General features: G+C 41.1%; 1 protein-coding gene across 1 annotated transcript in view; it reads right to left on the bottom strand.

Moving 5' to 3' along the window:
* The window catches only part of kntc1 (kinetochore associated 1), a 125,107-nt gene that overhangs the window by 88,799 nt on the left and 12,895 nt on the right, over positions 1-23,413 (bottom strand). Inside the window, exons 6-20 of the mRNA XM_080208349.1 lie at positions 21,298-21,375; positions 20,678-20,712; positions 20,486-20,593; positions 18,440-18,530; positions 15,072-15,124; positions 14,856-14,968; positions 10,463-10,517; positions 10,137-10,235; positions 9,499-9,542; positions 9,256-9,321; positions 5,398-5,473; positions 2,682-2,807; positions 2,456-2,545; positions 2,313-2,378; positions 2,163-2,224 (exon numbers count right to left, since the gene is read on the bottom strand). Coding sequence (XP_080064475.1) covers positions 2,163-2,224; positions 2,313-2,378; positions 2,456-2,545; positions 2,682-2,807; positions 5,398-5,473; positions 9,256-9,321; positions 9,499-9,542; positions 10,137-10,235; positions 10,463-10,517; positions 14,856-14,968; positions 15,072-15,124; positions 18,440-18,530; positions 20,486-20,593; positions 20,678-20,712; positions 21,298-21,375 — 1,162 coding nt within the window. The remainder of the gene's footprint in view (positions 1-2,162; positions 2,225-2,312; positions 2,379-2,455; positions 2,546-2,681; positions 2,808-5,397; positions 5,474-9,255; positions 9,322-9,498; positions 9,543-10,136; positions 10,236-10,462; positions 10,518-14,855; positions 14,969-15,071; positions 15,125-18,439; positions 18,531-20,485; positions 20,594-20,677; positions 20,713-21,297; positions 21,376-23,413) is intronic.

Genomic DNA, 23,413 nt, shown 5'->3' with positions numbered 1-23,413 from the left:
TCCGAGAGCAATCAAAAAGAAATCCCAATGTCCCATGATCTCTGCAAAATCGTGTCCCTTTCTCCTCTTCAAACATTTATCCATTTTCCCCATAAAAGATGACCTGCCGTCTCAACAACTTCCAGAAACAAAGAATTCTATTGTCTAACAATTCTGCATAAAAAAATCTCAATTTCAAGTGCCCATTTTAAACTGGTGATTCAATGGTGAGATTTTCTGCCCCCAGTTACAGCGGGTAGAAAGGGGCAGAATCAGTAGAACATCATTTTGGTGGGGTACACAACAGAATTTTCTTTTAAAAGAAAAGATCCAACTCTTAACTTCTTTAAAAGTACAGTGGAGAAACCCAGCAAAACAGGTAGTGGATTGTCCTTCACTGGAAATTATATATTGAAAAATACTTTGAAAAGTTCCACCCATTATCTCCAGCCAGAGATCTTGCCTTACTCAATGCATCAAAAATGTAGGCATCAAGCTGCTTATCAAGGGCTGTGGAGAACCCATTCATCAACCTCACCCTTATACTCAAACTATGACAACCATTATCTTGTACAAATTCATCATTAGTACTTAGCTCCCTAATTTTAATGCACAAAATACTGTTGACTTTTTATGGCCTTATCTAATTGTTCTTTTAAAGTGGGACTACAATGTATTCATAACAAGTCTCTCTTCATTCACATGCTTCAATGCTGCTCCGTACACCATACCTTGGTTGTCTCTTCCAAAATATGTTTTTCAAGAAATATACATACTATTTTATATATTTAATACATTAATATATTCCTCTCTATATCAAATGACACCATCACATACCCACTTGCTCTCTGAAACTGTTGCTGCCTTGCTGAAGTATTTCAGTCTACTGCAGTGCTTGGTGAACTACTTCTGTATCATCAACAGATATTGAAATTTTAACACTATTTAACAACCCCCAAATAACTTATAAATTTCAAAAATAAAGAGTAGACCAGCAAATTACTACAGATGCTGGAAATACGAACATACGAAACAGGAGCAGAAGTAGGCCATTTGGCCCCTTGAACCTGCCTCGCCATTCAATAAGATCACGGCTGACCTTTCAAATTCCACATTCCCATTTCCGTTAACCTGATTTCCTTGCCAAAAAAATCCATCTTCCTCTGCCTTAAAAATATTCCATGACCCCCACCTGCCACCATCTTGAGGCTGAGTGTTCAAAGTTGCAGGACACAAGTGAGGAAAGGAATCTTAAATCAGTCTTAATAGGGCAACCCCAAATTTTAAAAAGGTGTCCCCTCGTTCTGAACTCATCCACAAGATGAAACATGCTTTCCATATCCACTTTTTCAAGACAATTCAGAATCTTTTATACTTCAATCCAGTCACTCCTCTCTCTTCTGAACTAAAGCGGAAACAACCTTTCCACATAAGACAACCTGCTCATTCTAGGTGTCAATCTAATAAAGTGGAAATGAAAGCAGAAAATGCTGGCAACATTCAGCAAGTGAGGCAGGATTCGTGGACAGAATGAGTGTTAGCATTTCAGGACACTGTTCTTTCATCAGAACCGTTTGACGAAAGATTGGGCTGAAACAGAGCTTTTGCTCCACAGATGCTGTCATACCCAAGTACTTCCAGCATTTTCATTTCTTTTTGTGATGTTCCATTTGACCCAAATTATTGAAGATGATGTGGCGATGCCAGCATTGGACTGGGATAGGCACAGTAAGAAGTCTCACAACACCAGGTTAAAGTCCAACAGGTTTATTTCAAATCATGAGCTATCGGAGTGCTGCTCCCGACAAATTACTGAATGACTCCCAAATTCAAGGGCATGTAGAGATGGGCAGTAAGTATCACCCTTGCTAGCAGCACCCAATTGCGGTGAATGAAAAAAAAACTCTACGTATGGAAGGTAAACACCAACACAGCTTTGTAAGACTGAATTGCCGATTCCTGTATTGTAATTTCCACATAATACAGCCCTCTTGGCTTACTCATTAAAACTCTTTCGTTCTTCATTTCTTCCTCATTCTTCAACTAAAATTCTAGTAACTTTTCAAACACTCCCACTGTGGTACTATTATAATTTTATCTCTAAAATATTTTGAATTGCTTTTCTATATTAAAATGTAATACATCAACCCAAGTTTTACTGCTGATGATCAAAAGAAACTGACCTGAATTTCTCAGGTCTATATGCTTCATGAAAAGTAGTAAGTCTTGCTTCTGCTCTCAACACCTGATTGAAATAGATAAAACCAGTTTGGTGACGCATGTCTTTCTAGATCAATCTGAAGAAATTAATAAAAATGCCTCATTACAAATACCTCCACCATCCATAAATCTTGCACCTCAGACAAACCAAGGGATGCCTTATCTTCTTTCTTTAGAATCTACGAAAAGCATTCCAGTTAGCAACAATTTATCTGTAGGAAGTGTAATCAAACAAGACGCATTGTACAAAACTTACCCGCTTTTTGGCATAATTCAACATTTCTAAAGTTGTTTCAAAAGTTGGCCAAGGAACATCCAGACAATATTTCACCACAAACTGATCATCCTATGGAGAGTGGGGGGGGGGGGGGGGGGGGGGGGGTGTGTGTGTGTGTGAAAGGAATTAAAGTTTTAGACATCCAGCCCGTCAGGAAAAGCACAAAATGTAATGTAGGTTTACTCAGCAGCTTTTAAACTTATACCTGTACTTTATGCAAGTATGTTTTTGCCTCAGCGACAGCATTCTGCCATGACGATTGATTGGGAGCTTCTATGGAACCTGAGGCTAAGTTCTCCAATGCTATATTGAGCCTCACTTTGTACACAAGCTGAAAAAAGTTTCAATATTTATCAACTTAAGTTTTTATCAATAAAGGTACTAATTCACTTCAGTTGTATTATTTTGCTGGATCAGAATTCAGCACTTCTTTAAAGTAGACAAACTGCTCAAAATTAATAGAGATTACTCCATACATTCAAATTTTCATGCTTCATACATACATGCAACGATGGACCATAACTTCCTCGGAGCAACGATCAGAATCAGACTGCTACTCCATATCGACTCACCAAATTACTTACCTGCCTGTCTTGCCCGACCTTCTCGACTCCAGCCAGGCAAGATCCAGGCAGCACAACTTTCACCTGGGCTCAGAGTCGCAGTCTAATGAAATCAGAGTGAAGAAAGATACACCCCTGCACTAAAGCAGTTAAGTTTAAAGGTCCTATTGACACTGACAGGTCAGGGAGAAGTTAAGTCTCTAGGACAAGTGGCTTTCGGGGGCCAGGTTGGGTCATATTGAGGACAAGAGTTGGGCTGAGGGTTGGGGGGGTGGTGTGGCAACGTGGGGATCAGTCTGTGTTTTGAAAATTATGACTCAGAAGTTAGAAGAGGTTTTGTTTCTTATACCATTTTTTCAGTAATTACTACTGCAATCTTGGTGGAAATGTCCAAAATTACCGATTTAAATTGCTTTTTCAGCTGGCTTCCAGTGCAGCATCATTGTTCATAGGAAGGTAGTGTATCTGGGTCATTGCTGTGCAAACTCCAATTAGGAACTTCAGAGGGATTCGCCAGCATGTGTGTATTTTGGGATTTGCAAGTATGGGTGGACGAGTACAGTTTATGCTATTCCTATCGTGAACAACCAAAGGAACATGCTGTTTGATTCAACCAGCCAATTGTTGGGACACATGGACTATGTACTTGACATTGCACCGGTACTAAAAGTTCACACAATGTTGCTCAACTGTACAGTAGACATCATTCTACAAATGTAAAGTACTGTCAGTGCATAGTAGCAGGTGAAGTGATTTGCTTAACTTGTTCGAATTTTTGAAATACTTTGTCTTCCCAGGGTAACTCAAAGTGGATTAGGCACTGTTCAAGTGCCACAGCCTTTGACACATAGGTGAGTTTGAGCAATACACAGCAAACAGCGATCTGGTTAGGATAGTCACTGCCTGGCAGGATAGCTTTGATGCACCCCATTTCTGTGACAAGTATGTAAGGTGAGCAAATGGCTGAGGCCCTACTTATAAGATTTCTGATCAGGCCAATCTCAGCACTTCGAGCTACATTAATGTCAACGCATATGTTGACTGGTAAAGGTCAACCTACAGTAGACACTAGTGAAGAACCCATTAGCGAATGAAAAGCTTTGGCAACATGTCTCTCTTTCCAGCAACATTAGCACCCTGTACTATCAAGTGAACGCTCAAATTTTCCTTCTCTTGTCTCATGTAGGAATCTGGTCCATTGACGACAGAAGGCAATTACTTGGCCTAAAGGTCCATTATTCATGTTTGACCTCAGTTACTGGGGATTATAATTTATAGCAGAAGTGCAGTTCAGTTTATATTATATCTGGCATCTACATTGGTAGAGGCCGATGAGCAGCAAGCAGAAGCAAGAAACCTGGCTAAATGTTTCTCTCTCAAAGACAGGGGAGCTTAGGTCAACTGCTACACTACATTAACATTCTAGTTGACATGGGTTTGTATAACCCATGACAAGAGTTAAATTTGGGAACCAAATAAAATATATCAAAAATCACCCTGTTGGAAACATAGGATTATTTCCTCGCTGAGTCAAAAAAGGAAGGAAATGTCTCAAATTTCAATTAAACCAGCATTTTTAAAGGGTGGAAATAGATCAACCCCTACTTTGTTCAATTTTTTAATTATACATGAAAACATGGCTCAAATATATGCCCCCCTTCATCAAAAATGCACAGAAACTTGTCAATACACTGGATAAAATGGTCTAGTTCTACAAGTGTTGAACTGTGTCTCAAGTCTGAAGAGCACTTCTCACCAGATTGGTTAAAAAGGGGCCAAACACCTTTGAGGCCTCCATTACAAGATAAGTCTACCCAAGTCAGTTGGCACCATTTGTCCTGAGGATAGCCAGGTCTACTTGCAGGTTAACAAGCAATCCTTAAAAAACAACCAAAACAAGATTTTAAAATACACTTATCTAAACGCAGAATCAAGTGCAGAAAGACTTCTTCCGACTCCAAGTTCAAGTAGTGCAGCTGCTTTCATGCACCCAACCAATTTTCTTGTTAAAATGTAGTTGTGCATGACTTGCTTTTGACAGTTCACGGCTATTTTAAATTTTTTGCACAGCCATGCATGTATTATTTATCGCAAACAAGGCCTGAGTGGCAGCTTCTGGGCTGCTGCATGGTTGACAGACATCTAGCTTAGCAGAAACATTGTCCCCAGCTCCTCCCGATTTTTCACTACAACCTCAATACCCCTGTCACTCCAAACCTCCACCTTCTCAGTTGGTGTTACTTTAGTATTCACTCACTTGAGCCACTGCGTAGACAGGGATCCAAATTTCTTGTATGTTTAATGCATAATTGGTTATTTCTAATTGTGATTACACAGCATTCTTGCAGATTGACCTACCTCAACATCCAAAGCAAACTGAATGGCAAATCTCTCCGCTTCCTCAAACTTATGCTTGTAAAGCAGGCGACTTAGTCTAGAAACAGATATAAAATATAAAACTACAGCTGATCACAGTTTAATTCACAAAACAAAGCAAAACATAAAGCTGGAGAAACAGACCAGATCATCAACATGAGATGCTTGCTACTACCTGCACAAAGTTCACTGATAACTGCACAATGTTGTGTCATTCATGACTCCTGAGATACTGAATCAAAGAATCCCAAGTACAGAAGGAGGCCATTCAGCCCATTCAGTCAGCACCAAGCCTCTGCCACAGTATCTCAGGTCCTTTCCCCCGCCTTATCCACATCCAAATGCAGCAAGGCTAGGCTTGAGTTCACAAGTGCCAGACAATTGATCATCTCCAACAAGAGAGAATCTGACTTTCAATCCATGACATTCAATGTCATTAGCATCACTGAATCTCCCACCATCAACATCCTGAGGTTTTAATTGACCAGAAACTGAATCAGGCTAACCACACAAATACTGTAGAGCAGGTCAGAGGTTAGGAACCCTGCAGCGAGTAACTCACCTCCCCAAAGCCTGTCCACCAGCAACAAGGCACAAGTCAGGAGTGCAATGGAATGCTCTCCACTTGCTTGGATAAGTGCTGCTCCAATAATGCTCAAGAAGCTTGACACCGCTCAGGACACACCAGCCTGCATGATTGCTACCCCTTCTACAAACGTTCAGTTCCTCCAGCACTGATGAACAATGGCAGCAGTGTGTACACTGCAGAAATTCCCCAAGGTTCCTTAGGCAGCACTTTTCAAACCTTCGACCACTACCATCTAGGATAAGAGCAGCAGATACCTACGAATACCACTATCTGGAGATTCCCCTCCAAGGCACGCACCATCTGATTTGGTATTATAAACGCTATTCCTTTGCTGCCGCTGAGTCAAAATCAAGAAGTTGGGCAGTCAGTGAAGTTGAAGGTGACATAGAGTCATAGAGATTCACAGCATGGAAACAGGTCCTTCGGCCCATGGATGAGAGTGACAAAGACAAGAGTAATCTTCACTTGTGCAGATGGAGGAGGAGAAAGTGGGTTCCCGGACACGCGTCCTTTGTTTGAATAGAGGGGAGTATGGTAGGATGAGAGAAGAATTGGCAAATGTGGACTGGGGGAGTGCGTTGGAAGGTAGGTCTGCTGAGGAGCAGTGGAGGATCTTTAAGGAGATCTTTCTTGGTGCTCAGCAGAAATTTATTCCGATGGTTAAAAAGGACAGTAGGAAGAGAGGTAATAAGCCGTGGATAACGAAGGAGGTGAAGGAAAGTGTTAAATTAAAAGCGGAGGAATTTAGAGTAGCTAAGAGCAGTGGGCGAGAAGAGGATTGGGAAAGGTTTAAATGTCAACAAAGATTGACAAAGAAGTTGATAAAGAAGGGTAGGAGAAGCTATGAGGCTGGGCTAGCACTTAATATAAAAAAGGATAGCAAGAGTTTTTATAAATATATAAAAAGGAAGAGGCTGGCTAGGGTGAACGTTGGTCCTTTAGAGGATGAGAAAGGGGAGCTAGTGGTAGGGGATGGGGATATGGCTAAGGTCTTGAATAACTTTTTTGTTTCTGTCTTCACGGAGGAGGACGTGAATAATTTGCCGGGTGTTAGAGATGGAAAGGTGGTAGGAATGGAGGGTCTTAATGACATTACTGTTACTAGAGAGGTGGTGCTCGACAGACTGGAGGGGCTGATTGTGGACAAGTCCCCAGGACCGGATGGAATGCATCCGAGGGTTCTGAAAGAAATGGCGGAGGTTATAGTGGATGCCTTGGTGGTTATTTTCCAGACGTCGCTGGATTCCGGGGAAGTGCCGGAAGATTGGAAAACGGCTAATGTTACGCCGTTGTTTAAGAAGGGTGCCAGGCAAAAGGCGGGGAATTATAGGCCGGTTAGTTTAACGTCTGTGGTAGGCAAAATGTTAGAATCCGTCATTAAGGAGGAAATTGCAAGGCATCTTGAAGGGAATTGCTTGATAGGGCGGACGCAACACGGTTTCATTAAAGGGAAGTCGTGTCTGACAAATTTACTGGAGTTCTATGAGGATGTGTCTAGGGCAGTGGATAGAGGAGAGCCGGTGGATGTGGTCTTTCTGGATTTTCAGAAGGCGTTTGACAAGGTACCTCACAAGAGGTTATTGCAGAAGGTCAGGGGACATGGAGTTGGGGGTAGGGTGTTAGCGTGGATAGAGGATTGGTTGTCAAATAGGAGGCAGAGAGTGGGGGTCAATGGGTGCTATTCGGATTGGCGGTTGGTGACTAGTGGGGTGCCCCAGGGGTCGGTGCTGGGGCCTCAGCTATTTACCATTTATATAGATGATCTGGAGGAGGGAACCGAGTGCAGGGTGTCGAAATTTGCTGATGACACCAAGACTGGGGGAAAGGCAAATTGTGCGGAGGGTGTGGAGAGTCTGCAGAAGGATCTAGATAGGCTGGGCGAATGGGCCAGGAAATGGCAAATGGAATTTAATGTTGGCAAGTGTGAGGTGGTCCACTTTGGTAGGAAGAATGGTAGGAAGGACTATTACTTACGTGGCGAAAAACTGCAGCAGGCGACGGTGCAGAGGGACCTCGGGGTCCTTGTGCATGAGTCGCAAAAACCCAGCTTGCAGGTGCAGCAGGTGGTCAGGAAGGCGAATGGGATGCTGGCCTTCATAGCGAGGGGGATTGAATATAAAAGTAGGGAGGTCTTGCTGCAGCTGTATAGGGCATTGGTGAGGCCGCAGCTGGAGTACTGTGTGCAGTTTTGGGCGCCGCACCTGCGCAAGGATATTTTGGCCCTGGAGGGAGTGCAGAGGAGGTTTACTAGGCTGATACCGGGGGATTGAGCTATGAGGAGAGGCTGAATAAACTAGGCTTGTACTCGTTAGAGTTTAGAAGAATGAGGGGAGATCTCATTGAGACGTATAAGATGATGAATGGGATGGATAGGATAGAGGTGGAGAGACTCTTCCCGCTCAAAAAAGACAGTAGGACTAGGGGGCACAGCCTCAAGATAAAGGGGAGGCGGTTTAGAACGGAGTTGAGGAGGAACTTCTTCACTCAAAGGGTGGTGAATCTCTGGAATTCTCTGCCCGTTGAAGTGGTGGAGGCTGCCTCGCTAAATATTTTTAAGAAGCGGGTTGATGGGTTCTTGATAAGAGAGGGGATTAAGGGTTATGGGGAGAGGGCGGGAAAGTGGAACTGAGCCACAACAGATCAGCCATGATCTTATTGAATGGCGGGGCAGGCTCGAGGGGCTAGATGGCCTACTCCTGCTCCTATTTCTTATGTTCTTATGTGAGAAAATAGGAGGACTTTTCAGAAGGTTCTGGCGCAGAAAGTAGACACATTAAAGCAAGTGAGACTGCAAAATGTGAAAGAAGACATTGGAGTCCTTATAAAAGTATGAGGTATAAAGACTTCAGATAGTTGTGATCACTGAGTCTGGAATAGATACCTTTGGAAACAAAACAACAGAGACAGGAGTTGAGCACAGTAAAGTAGTAGAAACCACGAAAGGAAGGTCTTTTAAAAACCCAAGAATGGCAAAGCAAGAGTGCCTCTCCCATCTCTCTCACACCTGGAAGCGAAAGGGCAAATAAGATTTAAAGATGCAAAGTGAGGGAGGAGTTAAAATTGGAAACATCACAAATAAAAATAATTCTTGATAGCTGAATGGTAACTACCAGCTGCATCAAATTAGTCACCATTGTAATGGAGGAAGTCATTATAAAAAGTCAGTTTAGAACTGGAACAAAAGTTCAGTGCAGCTGGACTTGGTGGTTTCCCGCAGCAACAAGTGTTACGATGCACAGTTCACTTTTTACCTGTTTTCTGGCAGGGCTTCTGTTAAGCATCGCATGGCTATAGTAGAAATGACCCCTTCGTGTGAACTGTAAGTTATGAAAATATGGAATAAGTACATGGAAATAATTGATTTGTTCTGTAAATGCATTTTAAAACAAAACATAGAATCCATTAACAATTGCAATACAAATACCTTTGGTCAATTTATAACACAATTATAACACAAATGAAAGACTTTCAATGTTTTTACTGGTAAACTATACCTTTTCTGACTTTCAGAAACTCCTTCCAAAATGTATATTGTGTCCTATATCAGAAACAATACAAATGAGTTACTAAAACTATAATTAAACTGATTATATTTAAATCAGAATGCATTTCAACACCAACATAGTCGTGGAATGGCAAGACAGATCTGAATCTCACACTGCTCAGTCTTGGATCTCAACTGTTATCACCTAGAGAGAGGGAACACAGGGAAGCAAACGAAGAAACAAAGTTTTCGTCCACAAAGTTTTAGCCAACACAATTTAATTCCAATATTAACTTGTAATATTCAGCTATAAGAATGGGAAGTTGTTACTGAACAAATCATTATAAATATGTAAACAGCATTGCAAAAAAACTTTGCAAAATGTTTAGTGTGATAAGCCAATTTGCAAAAACTCTGCTAATCATTCTCCGACTGATAAACCACAATGTGCAAAATAAAATCCTGAACCATTTAAACAATTTCACCTTTATTATTTCTCACTTTATTATTATTGAAGAATCTTGATCATTTATGAGTAAGAAAATTACTTTAATACCGCAAAAAATACTGTGGTTTTATTATGATTTACATCAAAAAACTAACAGACATTTCCAAATCACCCAGGATATATTTTTGATCGTCTCCTACCTGACCAACATCAGTTTGAACCAGAGCTGCAACATTTGCCACTTCCAAAGAATATAGTAGCTTCATTGTAGGAAATGAATACACCAAGAGACTTCTCATCTACAAATGGTCAAAAATAGCCATATTCAAACATTGTAGCTAAGTGAAAGCAAATGCTCGCATTAAACCTTAAATTAACTGCATTACAACTTTCCAAACGTAAAAATCTCTTCCAAATACATTCTCACGATATAAATTTAATAAATTCAGCGTTCTGTTCAATAGAAACAAATATTCGTTGGGAGAGGCACTTAATAGAATCACACTTGAAGCAAAGTGGCAGTTACCTGTTTGTTCATTGGAGTTGTCAGAGCTATGAGTTTAAAGTTTGCATTCCCTTGTCTAAGAGGAAACAAAATAAATAATTAGGTTCGATGGCTTTTCCAGGAACAACATGCATTCACTGGAACCACCTTTAAAAGAGAAGAAATGGAGGAAAAAAAATCAACACAGCAAGCTTGGTCAAAAAAAAACAGGTTTTCAGGAGAAGAGAGAAAAGTGAAGGGCACTGCAGCCCAGTCATTTAAGCCATTGCCATTTGTATTTTTATTTTTGAATGGTTACACATCCATGGCAATTTACATGGGTTGGTTTGGGCTAAGCCTGCATAGGAACTTTGGGAAAGCTGCGTGATACAGTTTAACAAAGTGTAAGGAGGGAACTCTAGTTGGAGTCCATGTGGCTGAGGTATATCTGCAAATGGTGATTTGAAGAGATGGAGGTGTCACCGAGTGATAGCAACATGTAATTCCACCAGTTAACTCAACATATATTGAACCTGTTTAAAAAGGACCTTTAAAAGGCAAAAGATACTGAACAAAGAAAAAAACTGATCAATTTCGGGAAGAGAGATGAAAAACAAGAAATGGTCTCTAGTAAGTGCTGTTACATGAACTTCCACCTAACCTAATTTAAAGGGACACAGAAAAATCATGGCCACACTGTCAAGCGACGTACTTGTAAACCCTGAACTCTCTTTCTGCCTTTTAGTTAACTTGGTTGAGAATGTAACTACCTCCACTCCAACTTGTAAATCTCTGCATGTTTGTGTGTATGAATGTGGGTCACAAAAGTTTAAGCAGCATGGGTTTATCTTTTTAAAGATTTTGCTACCCTTATCCAAGTGAGTCTTTAATCCAGAAACTAATGTTACAATCCCAGTTATAACTGGAAAGGAAGGTCACAGAATGAAACCCTAACTCAAAAGACCATGGCCGAGATTCTCCCAGCCTGCTGCTCTGCTCGAGTAGCACAGCAGGCCAGGAGACATCAGGAGGAATCCAGCCGATCGCGAGTCTCGCAGGCCCTTTTTATTCCCTGTAAATAGGTCAAACTGAAATTTCAATATGCTTTTGTTTTTGTACTCAGGGCTGCACCTAATGAATCAACTAAATTCAGTCCATTCAAAGTGATTTTTGGTTGCGAGGTCAGAGGATCCACTTAATCTAACCAAGGAGAAATTGATGAGTCAGCATTCTGAGACCACATTGTAGGACTGTGTATTGAACTTAAGGAAAGGATTAACTAGGGCTGGTGAGCTGGCTATGCAGCATTTTAAAGTGGCATAACAGGCGATGAAAAAAAAATGTAGTTCTGTTAGTCCGGAGAAAACATTAGAACTATTACCAGTGGTAGGTAATCCATTAAAAGCAAGATTCCACAGGTGTCATCAAATTGAAATAAAATTAAGTGAGGTGAATTATTTAATAAGAACACCAGACACAAGGAAAACTCAGTGTGTCATGTGAATATGCTCAAATAGCATTTTGATAAGAAAAGAAAGCAGAAGCAGGATGAGTTTGTTGTTACACAAATCCCAGATGCTTCTGAATTTGACATCCCTCGAATTAGATTGGATCATGAGGAAGTAGCTACCTTCTGGAAATGACCTGATAGAGTTATTACAATCACATGGAGTTATATGTGAAAACAAACTGTGAAGTACTGAAGTAATTATGCATGATATACATGTAGGAAATGCTCTTCCAATTAAGCAACATCTGTTTGGACTCAATCCCCTAAAGTTCACACAGGTTCAAAAGGAGATTGAAACCATGCTTAAGAATGACATCATTGAAGTGAGTTGCAGCAAGCGGAGTTCACCCAGTGATGGAACCAAAACCAGACGGTACACAACCATTGCACGTGGACTGTACAAAAGTCAACGCAGTTGCAAAGTCAGCTTTGTATCCTATCCCTTGATTTGAAGACCGTATTGAAAAGGTAAGACTTTTATTACTAAACTAGATTTACTTAAAATATACTGGCAATTACTTTTATCATAAGAACATAACATAAGAACATAAGAAATAAGAGCAGGAGTAGGCCATCTAGCCCTTCAAGCCTGCCCCGCCATTCAACAAGATCATGGCTGATCTGAAGTGGATCAGTTCCACTTTCCTGCTTTCTCCCCATAACCCTTAATTCCCTTGTCTATCAGAAACCTATCTGCCCATGACTTAAATATATTCAGTGAGGTAGCCTCGACCACTTCAATGGGCAGAGAATTCCAGAGACTCACCACCCTTTGCATGAAGAAGTTCCCCCCCCCCTTATTTTGAGGCTGTGCCCTCTAGTTCTGCTATCCTTTCTAAGTGGGAAGAATCTCTCTACCTCTACCCTATCCATCCCCTTCATTATCTTATACGTCCCTATAAGATCCCCCCTCAGCCTTCTAAACTCCAACGAGTACAGACCCAGTCTATTCAATCTCTCCTCTTAGGCTAACCCCCTCAACTCTGGTATCAGCCTAGTGAACCTTCACTGCACTCCCTCCAAGGCCAATATATCCTTTCGCAAATGCGGCGACCAAAACTGCATACAGTCCTCCAGTTGCGGCCTCACCAGTGCCCTGTACAGTTGCAGCAACACATTCTTGCTTTTATATTCTATCCCCCTCGCTATAAAGACCAACAATCCATTCGCCTTCTTCATCACCTGCTGCACCTGCAGACTGGGTTTTTGCGATTCGTGCACAAGGACTCCCAGGACCCTCTGCACCGTAGCATGCTGCAGCTTTTCGCCCTTTAAATAATAATCCCTCTTACTGCTCCGGTTTCCTCCCACACCCCAAAGATGCGCTCTTAGGCTGACTGGTGTAACAAATTGTCCCTAGTCTACCCTCAATCTGGTTTCCAATGTGGAGTGCCATAAGCGTAGACAAGGGTCATGGGTAGAAGAGGGGACTCACAATGTTGAAATGGCGGCGCAGGCTTGTTGGGCCGAAGGGCCTGTTTCCCGTGCTGTGTTGTTCTTTGTTCTTTATTATTTCTACCAAAGTGGATAACCTCACACTTGCTAACATTATACTCCATCTGCCAGGTCCTTGCCCACTCACTCAGCTTATCCAGGTCTCTCTGCAGACTTTCTGCACCTTCCACGCAATTTGCTTTTCCACTCATCTTCATGTCATCAGCAAATTTCGTTACCCTACACTCAGCCCCCTCCTCCAGATCATCTATGTAAATGGTAAACAGTTGAGGCCCCAGCACCTATCCCTGCAGCACTCCACTAGTCACCAACTGCCAACCAGAATAGCACCCATTGATTCCAACTCTCTGCTTCCTATTAGACAACCAAGCCTCTATCCACGCTAACACCTTACCCCCAACTCCGTGCACCTTAACCTTTTGCAGCAACCTTTCGTGAGGCACCTTATCAAACACCTTCTGGAAATCTAAAAACGCCACATCCACCGGTTCCCCTCTGTCTACCACACTAGTCACATCCTCATAGAAATCCAATAAATTTGTTAAATACGACTTCCCCCTCACGAATCCGTGCTGTGTCTGCTTGATCGAATGTCTTCTTTGATGACGGATTCTAGCATTTTTCCAACTACGGACAGTGCAGTTATCAGGAAGTTAAAAGAAGATTTTCAGAATTTATGACGCCAAATGATCTGTATCAATTTGAAGACACGCCATTTGCAATGATGAATCAACATTTCAAAGGTCAATAAGGTCATCTCTGGGCTAAATAATTATGCACAATACAGCAGATGGTCTGGTGGTTTTCAGTCAAATGTGGAAATGGCATTTGGAACACTTAAAGTAATTGTTCCTTCGACTACAGGGAGCAGGCCTAGTGGTAAACTTGGCTAAAAGTGAATTTGCAAAAGCCCAAGTCACTTCTTAGGCCATATGATTGGACATGGACAGATGGCCTCACAGAATGTGAAAACAAATGTTATTGGGGAGTTCCCAATCCTGCCAATGAGGAGAGAAATGCTAAGGTTCCTGGTCAGGAGTGGTTTCTATAGGAAATTTGTGTCAAATTTTAGCAACATGGTTGCTCTACTGGTTGAACTGCTGAAAAAGATCAGAAAATTTTAGTGGACATCTGTATGTCAGAAGGCATTTGATAATCTGAAAACTGTTAACGACCCCTACCAGTTTTAGCGACATCAAATTATGCAAAGCAATTCAAGGTAGCCATTGATGCAAGTGATGTGGGTGTTGGTGCTATACTGTTACATGATGACAAAATGATAGAAAGATCTATTGGCTATTTTTCCAGAAAATTAAATATTCATCAAAAGAAATATCCGATCCTCAAGAAGGAGCTATCAAGTTTGGTGTTGGCATTGCAAAATATTTATGTTGCCAGCAATTCATCAAAGCAATAATTAAAAACATAACAGAAGGAAATCTTATTACAGTAGTCGCACATTTGCCTTACTTGTTAATGGCATTTGAATCCCCCTCTGCAGTCAGCAAGAAATCTTGGATGTGAACTGTAGGCCAGGACCAGACCATGACAAAAGCATAGGCATCCCACATACTAAGAAAATACTGAATCAAAGTAAAAGCAAGTTAGAATTTAAAAGAAATGGGTAAGAAAAAAAGCATTGATTAAAACATTCTGTCCTGATACAGGAAATCGACCTAAACTTACAGTGTTGTCCAAGACAAATATTGTACTCCCAACAATTTGACATTTTTTCACACCTAAAATTTGAAAAACAGCAACTGTTACATTTACATTTTACATATATTTCAGACTAGATTTTCCATGTGAACAAAATATTATAAATTAACAATGAAAGATAATTTCCTTTCTCCTCAGCTAATGGAAACATGGGACAAATTGAGGATCACTCACCTCAATCCTGTCAAATGGTTAAATAATTGACTTTACAGTACAGTTAAACTAACATGAAGAGGATAATCCACAAACATTAACAAAGATTGACAAAGAAGTTGATAAAGGAGGGTAGGAGAAGCTATGAAGCTGGGCTAGCGCTTAATATAAAAAAGGATAGCAAGAGTTTTTATAAATATATAAAAAGGAAGAGGCTGGCTAGGGTGAACGTTGGTCCTTTAGAGGATGAGAAAGGGGACCTAGTGGTAGGGGATGGGGATATGGCTAAGGCATTGAATAACTTTTTTGTTTCTGTCTTCACGGAGAAGGACGTGAATAATTTGCCGGGTGTTAGCGATGGAAAGGTGGTAGGACTGGAGGGTCTTAATGACATTACTGTTACTAGAGAGGTGGTGCTCAACAGACTGGAGGGGCTGATTGTGGACAAGTCCCCAGGACCGGATGGAATGCATCCGAGGGTTCTGAAAGAAATGGCGGAGGTTATAGTGGATGCCTTGGTGGTTATTTTCCAGACGTCGCTGGATTCCGGGGAAGTGCCGGAAGATTGGAAAACGGCTAATGTTACGCCGTTGTTTAAGAAGGGTGCCAGGCAAAAGGCGGGGAATTATAGGCCGGTTAGTTTAACGTCTGTGGTAGGTAAAATGTTAGAATCCGTCATTAAGGAGGAAATTGCGAGGCATCTTGAAGGGAATTGCTTGATAGGGCAGACGCAACACGGTTTCATTAAAGGGAAGTCATGTCTGACAAATTTACTGGAGCTCTATGAGGATGTGTCTAGGGCAGTGGATAGAGGAGAGCCGGTGGATGTGGTCTTTCTGGATTTTCAGAAGGCGTTTGACAAGGTACCTCACAAGAGGTTATTGCAGAAGGTCAGGGGACATGGAGTTGGGGGTAGGGTGTTAGCGTGGATAGAGGATTGGTTGTCAAATAGGAGGCAGAGAGTGGGGGTCAATGGGTGCTATTCGGATTGGCGGTTGGTGACTAGTGGGGTGCCCCAGGGGTCGGTGCTGGGGCCTCAGCTATTTACCATTTATATAGATGATCTGGAGGAGGGAACCGAGTGCAGGGTGTCGAAATTTGCTGATGACACCAAGATTGGGGGAAAGGCAAATTGTGCGGAGGGTGTGGAGAGTCTGCAGAAGGATCTAGATAGGCTGGGCGAATGGGCCAGGAAATGGCAAATGGAATTTAATGTTGGCAAGTGTGAGGTGGTCCACTTTGGTAGGAAGAATGGTAGGAAGGACTATTACTTACGTGGCGAAAAACTGCAGCAGGCGACGGTGCAGAGGGACCTCGGGGTCCTTGTGCATGAGTCGCAAAAACCCAGCTTGCAGGTGCAGCAGGTGGTCAGGAAGGCGAATGGGATGCTGGCCTTCATAGCGAGGGGGATTGAATATAAAAGTAGGGAGGTCTTGCTGCAGCTGTATAGGGCATTGGTGAGGCCGCAGCTGGAGTACTGTGTGCAGTTTTGGGCGCCGCATCTGCGCAAGGATATTTTGGCCCTGGAGGGAGTGCAGAGGAGGTTTACTAGGCTGATACCGGAGTTGAGGGGATTGAGCTATGAGGAGAGGCTGAATAAACTAGGCTTGTACTCGTTAGAGTTTAGAAGAATGAGGGGAGATCTCATTGAGACGTATAAGATGATGAATGGGATGGATAGGATAGAGGTGGAGAGACTCTTCCCGCTCAAAAAAGACAGTAGGACTAGGGGGCACAGCCTCAAGATAAAGGGGAGGCGGTTTAGAACGGAGTTGAGGAGGAACTTCTTCACTCAAAGGGTGGTGAATCTCTGGAATTCTCTGCCCGTTGAAGTGGTGGAGGCTGCCTCGCTAAATATTTTTAAGAAGCAGGTTGATGGGTTCTTGATAAGAGAGGGGATTAAGGGTTTTGGGGAGAGGGCGGGAAAGTGGAACTGAGCCACGACAGATCAGCCATGATCTTATTGAATGGCGGGGCAGGCTCGAAGGGCTAGATGGCCTACTCCTGCTCCTATTTCTTATGTTCTTATGTTCTTATCCCCATCATCAAATATTGGGGGAGCCGAACACATCAGTACAAAAGACAAGGCTGAAGCATTTGCAAACATCTTCAACCAGAAATACCAAGTGCATGATCCATTTAGTCACCCTGAGCTCCCCAGCATCACTGATGTCAGTCTCCAGCCAATTCGATTCACTACACATGATGTCAAGAAATAGCTGAAGGGAAGCGCTGCTGATGGTGCACAGCATCTCTTGGATACCCAGCTTTGAGTTGCTAAATCTGTTTGAAATCTACCCCATTTAGCATGAAGGTAGTGCCACACAATATGAATGAGGGCATCCTCAATGTCCAGACGGGACTTGTCTCCACAAGAACCGTGCACTGATCATTTCTACCGAAGCATCTGTGACAGGCAAAATGGTGAGGATGAGGAAATCATCTTTTTCACTTTTGTTGGTTGCTTCACCAACTCTGGTAGCTATGTACTTCATAACACGGACTACTCGACCTTTGAAATATAATAATTATAATGGATTGCCAGCTGTAACAATCAGTGCTGCTCTAATTAAACCATTCAAATGGAAGTTGGTTTAATTCTCAAGTCAAGTACAATAGGCATGACAAAATGAGAAATAATCAGAACAGTTCTTGAGAAATTAACGTGATAATAGGTAATGCTATGTGCATTAATTGAGCTTTTCTGATTTTTTTAAAATTATGTTCTTGACGTTGACACTGTGCCAAAGTTGCAAACATTCAGTTCTTCAATATTTATATCTCTCACTCGAGCACATGCCAGAAAATATATTTATACAAAAAAAAAACAGATTTGCAACTTCTACAGCGAAGTGCTGCCTCTGAGACAGGAACATGAATCCCAGTCTTAACTAACATTTTCATTTTGTCTGTCTTGGAATAGTGTAGAAAAACAAGGAAAAAAATGGCTAGGAATGGGTTCCTGATTACCATGCACTAAATTCGTCATGGAAAATTGATATTTATGGCAAGTATGAAGATAACTGTAGACTGGCCTCTTGTATTAAGGGAACAAGAGGAAAGAAAGTGATATTACTTGCTTGATACAAAAAAAAAGAGGCCAGTATGTTTTAACAATTCTCAAAGTATTGCAATAAACATTTGCTAAACCAAGGGTTCACAACTTTCAAATTCACATTTACCTTTCAAAATTGATGAATCAACCACATTGTTGACTTCTAGGTTCTCAAGTGCATTTATATTCCATGTTGACAATACATAGTCGCCTGTGCCCTGCAATACAATAGAATATGAACAAAATCATTTCTCTCTTGTACCTTTAAAATATTAAGGCAGGAAAAACAATAATAGTTCAGTCAGAAAATTTTGTCTTGATCATACAAAAATTCAGTTTGAGATTACAAAGACACATTATGCATAATTTTACACATTAAATAGATCCATTTCTATTAAATAGCACATCCAAATATCCTCTCCACAGTACATTGGGAATACAAACAAAGCGAAAGCTGTTCCATGTTACAGAACTGCACAATAAAAAGTGAAATAGCCAAAAAAAAGCTATTGTTACTCTCCTACTGATGGTGCTCACTTTGATTGGCGTCAGGCTCCATAGTTGCGGATACCCTCTAGCACCTCATTCAGGTGCAGTCTTTTGCATTGCAAAAAAATTATCCTATGTCTTTAGTTAAAAAACATACAGAAAACAAAACAGGCTGTTGTACAAAAAACTATGGCATTTTCAAACAAGCATTGGAATTATGCCCAAGTTTTTAAATTATTACATAAGAATTAGAATTAGCTTGCAAATCCATACGTGCGTAAATGAAAAAGGCATTTTCAAGAATTGGAATAGCAAACACAAATCTTTACTCCAGAAATTCTCTTTTGTTTCTAATTTTATTAAATATGCCTTATGTTTGACATAATTCCTTCAAACTCATCACTAATGCAAGACAACCTTTTCAAAACAAAATGGCTGAATTTCTGTGCCAGTTCTAATCATCTGCTTTAAATGAAGACAGCAAGCTGGAGAAACAGTATAATCATTGCAGATCCCCCAACAGTTACAGTACATGACAGCGAGAACCCCTGCCAAAATTCAGCTGCACAGTGATTTTAAACCGGATTCAGCTGCACAAGCAACTTCAATTACTCTCAAACTTACTTCAGGAACTGATGAACTGCTACAATTATCATTAATTATGGATTTAGATAACATCTCCATAAAGATAACTTAAACAATGATCCTAAAGGGAACAAATCAAATCAAACAAGGCTTTGCATTTTAATTGCTAAACATCACAGGCACGATTTTCCCAGCCCACTGCACTGCACGAGTAGCACAGCAGGCTAAGAAATGTCAACGGGAGGACTGAAGCGGCTTGCAACTTTCCCAAGCCATTTTTTACAACATAATCAGCCTCATACCAGGAAACAACACAAGGCTAATTACCAAATGGAAATCAACATTTCCATGTCATTAACGAGCCCGGAATGACATTGCCCAAGCCTCTCATGTTCCCCACCCCACCAGAAGAGATTAAAGCTGGTTCTTAGCAAAGGGACCAGACATGATGGCGTCGCTGGTGGAGGCAGGCACCATTAAGGTCTGGAGGGGGTGGGGGGCATGCCCTTGAACAGTGCCAGCCTGGCACACTGGAACTGGCCACTGGGCACCAAAGAGGTGGAGTCTGAGGGGCAAACTAATCAGTGGTGGTCATGGGGGTGGAGGGGGACCGCTGCCACTCTGCACAGCGATTGGGTAAGCTATTGGGAGGCCAGTGATGCGGGGGTCAGTGCATCCCTCCTGGGAGATCTGCACATGCAGTGGTCCACTCAAATGCTGATGCCGGTTTCTCGGGCATGATCAAGCACCACCTCCAACTACCAGTGTCAATCTCTCAGCGGTGCCAGAAATTTGCCTGATTAAATGCACCCGAAAAACTGGGAGGAAAATCTTCCATTTTCCTCTCCGTTAGACAATTAGTTTTTTTGAGGGAAAAAAAAAAATCACACCCCACAATTTGCACTACAGTATTCTACTAAACACAGATGAACCTCTCCACAGATAAACAGAACATTCAAGGTACTTTCATTGATAGTAGCTTGATTGCAGGTTTCAGCAGTATAAAACCTCATTTTCAATGTTAGGGTTGAAAATCATGATTCAGTTTTGCAAACAACCTATGTCAAATTACTTGCAAAATTTATTAATAAAAACTTACCCCAACAAATAATTTAATGTTTTTCAAACAGTCAATCACAGCATGGTTACAGCCATCTGTGTGCTTATCCACAGTTTGCACATATTTGATCTTGATCTGTTCTTTTAGCTAACAGGGAAAAAAAAAATCACAATGTGTTTTCCTTCCATATTAAGACATAACGTTATGACATTAAAAGTCTTGCGATCTTACAGCTTTTGTTGTGTCAAAGTCCATCATCTCAATTGCTGTAATAAAGAAGAAAAAAGATCAGAAAGCCAGAAATGAATAATCAAGTGAAACAAAAATTTCAAATCAGTAATAGACAAATGAGTCAGCAGGTCTTTTGAGCATGGGTGGAAGACATAGGGTTGTGTCATGCACAAAGAATAATTTGAAGGAGGTTCCAGAGATCCAGAATAGTGGGGAGAATCTCTGATGTTGGGAGCTTTGGAGTTGTGGGGTCAGAAACAGAGCAAACATTTGTTCTCAAAAGCAGAGAGGCCAACCAAGCTTTTGGCCATTTGACGTAACATGTCCTTATGAGGCTTGGTGTCCGACTTTATTTGATAATACTTCTGTGAAGCAACTTGAGATGCTTCATTATGTTAAAGGTGCTATATAAGCAGTTCTTGTTGTTTCCTTTGGTCCGCCAATTTTAGCCTTATAGGCATTACCTCCACCACCTTTGCTCCACCATTGGTAGCAGAATTTTCAGTCGACTCTGCTGGAATCACTTGCCAAAACGTTTGCAGCTCTCCTCATTCTCTCCCCATGTTTTTGTTCCCTTCCAAAATGCATTATAGTCTTGATAAAAAGACGATTTTTTTTACCTTGTTGAAGTCTGGCAAGCTGAAGACATGAAATCCAGAAGAAACCGTTGTTAGTTAGCAAGACCATACAGTAGGTGCCTGAAAGAAAAAAGATTTACAACATTGAAAGCTCACTGTACAGAACAAGAATCATCACCTTGAACAGACAATCGCTCCAAGAAGAATTTTCCTATTATCCATTTTTACAGTGAATATCACTGGCTGGGCAACCATTTATTGCCCATCCCTAACTGCATTCCATTTCATTGGGTATTTAAGAGTCAACTACATTGTTGTGGATCTGGAGTCACATGTAGGTCATAAGAGGCAAGGATGCCAGGTTTCCTTCCCCAAAGGACATTAGATGGATTTTTACAACAACCAATGGTTTTGCTCCGGATTTTTATTGAATTCAAATTTCACCATCGTGGCAGAATTTGAACCCAGGTCCCCAGATCTTGCGTTGGGTCTCTGGATTATTAGTCCAGTGACAATACCACTGCATCACTGCCTCCCCACTAGTTATCAGTTACAGTTTTATGACTGAAGCAAGCTTAAAGGGGAAAGAAAGACAACCAAGAAAGAAATTGATGACATTTATCTCATCACCACAGTTTGTGAAAATGAAGTACAATAAAGACAGGGGGAAGTTAAAAAAGATCAGACAGACATAAATTGCTCACAAAGCCCAAATTTTAAAAGTCTTCATCTGAAATTTAACATATATTTACAATTATATACCGTCTTTACGTTTCTTAAGGCACTTCAGCATGTATCATATAAAGATTTGATGCTGAGCGAGAAGGAATTATTAAGGTAAGTGGCCAAAAGCTTAATCAAAGAAGTAGTTCTTCAGGGTTTCTTAAAGGAGACTATTGTGGAAGAGAGCCAGTGAGATTTAAGGAGGGAATACCAGATCCTCAAGATCAATCAGCTGAAGGGATGCCACCAATAAGAGCAATGAAAATCAGTAATGTCCAACAACCGAAAATTTTTAAAACCATGGAGATAGGTGATTACTTATTTCTTAGTGAGATTTTCATCTTGAGAAAAATATTGACATGTCATTTAGAGACTGATTTCATTTAACTAAAACAAAGAATTGGTGTCACTGGTGTCGCAATATCTCATCTTTCAAACAGATTTTAATGATTATGGCCAGAATTCTTCAGCATCTCACGCCCCACTACCAGCGAGAACAAAGAATTCGGCACTCAGGTACATCTCCATTCACAGCAGTGGGACCAGATAATTGCAGTCACGGGCAAGGTGAAAGATCTGGAAGATTGTCATTAATGAAGGAATCATTTGCGTCGGCCTAGATTAAATCTACTGAAGAACAATACAATAATTTTTAGTAGGAGAGCAGCCAATACTGAAGTATAGCTAAGAGATGAAGGAGGAAACTTTTGTAGGAGAGAATACAAGTGGAATACAATTAGGCACTAAAATAAAAGCAAAATATTGCAGCTGCGGGAGATTTGAAATAAAAAATGAGAATGCTGAAAAAACTTAGCTGGTCTAGCAACATCCATGGAGCGAGAAACAGAACAAACATCAAGTCCAAGCTGACTCTTCTGAACTGCTTCTAGGAAGAGTCACAAATGAACTCTGATTCATCCTCCACAGATGCAGCCTGCTGAGTTTTTCCAGCACTTTATTTTGTGCTAAGCAAGCACTTTACCTCAGTGTTCACAGAAAATAACACTGAAAATTAAGATTGATCAAGGCTTAGGAATGTTACTATAGGCTATTATTCAAAGATAAGTGTTAGTACAAAATTGTTATAACTCAATACAGGCAAATGACCAGCACCTAATGGATTACACCAAGCATCAACTGCAGAAAATCAACAAATAGCAGCTGCACAGACCATAATGTTACAAACTTCCATTGGAAAGAAAAACTGTGCTGGAGGACAGGAAGATAGCAAATATAAATTCCTTTTTTAAAAAGGAAACAAGGTCTTACTTTAAATGTTGGTAAAGTACTGGAACACAATAGTGTGGAATTTAAGCAGCACTTAGAGAAACAGGAGCCATTCAAGTCCAGTCAGTACAAAAGTCTGAAACGTAAGTTATGTTTGACCAATTTTAACATATAAAGGAGGAGAAATTTTAAAAATGTGATTTAGGCA

Source organism: Carcharhinus amblyrhynchos, chromosome 20 (assembly GCF_965287045.1).
Source record: "Carcharhinus amblyrhynchos chromosome 20, sCarAmb.v2.hapA, whole genome shotgun sequence".
Lineage (NCBI taxonomy): Eukaryota > Metazoa > Chordata > Chondrichthyes > Carcharhiniformes > Carcharhinidae > Carcharhinus > Carcharhinus amblyrhynchos.
This window is presented reverse-complemented; position numbering and strand designations above follow the sequence as displayed.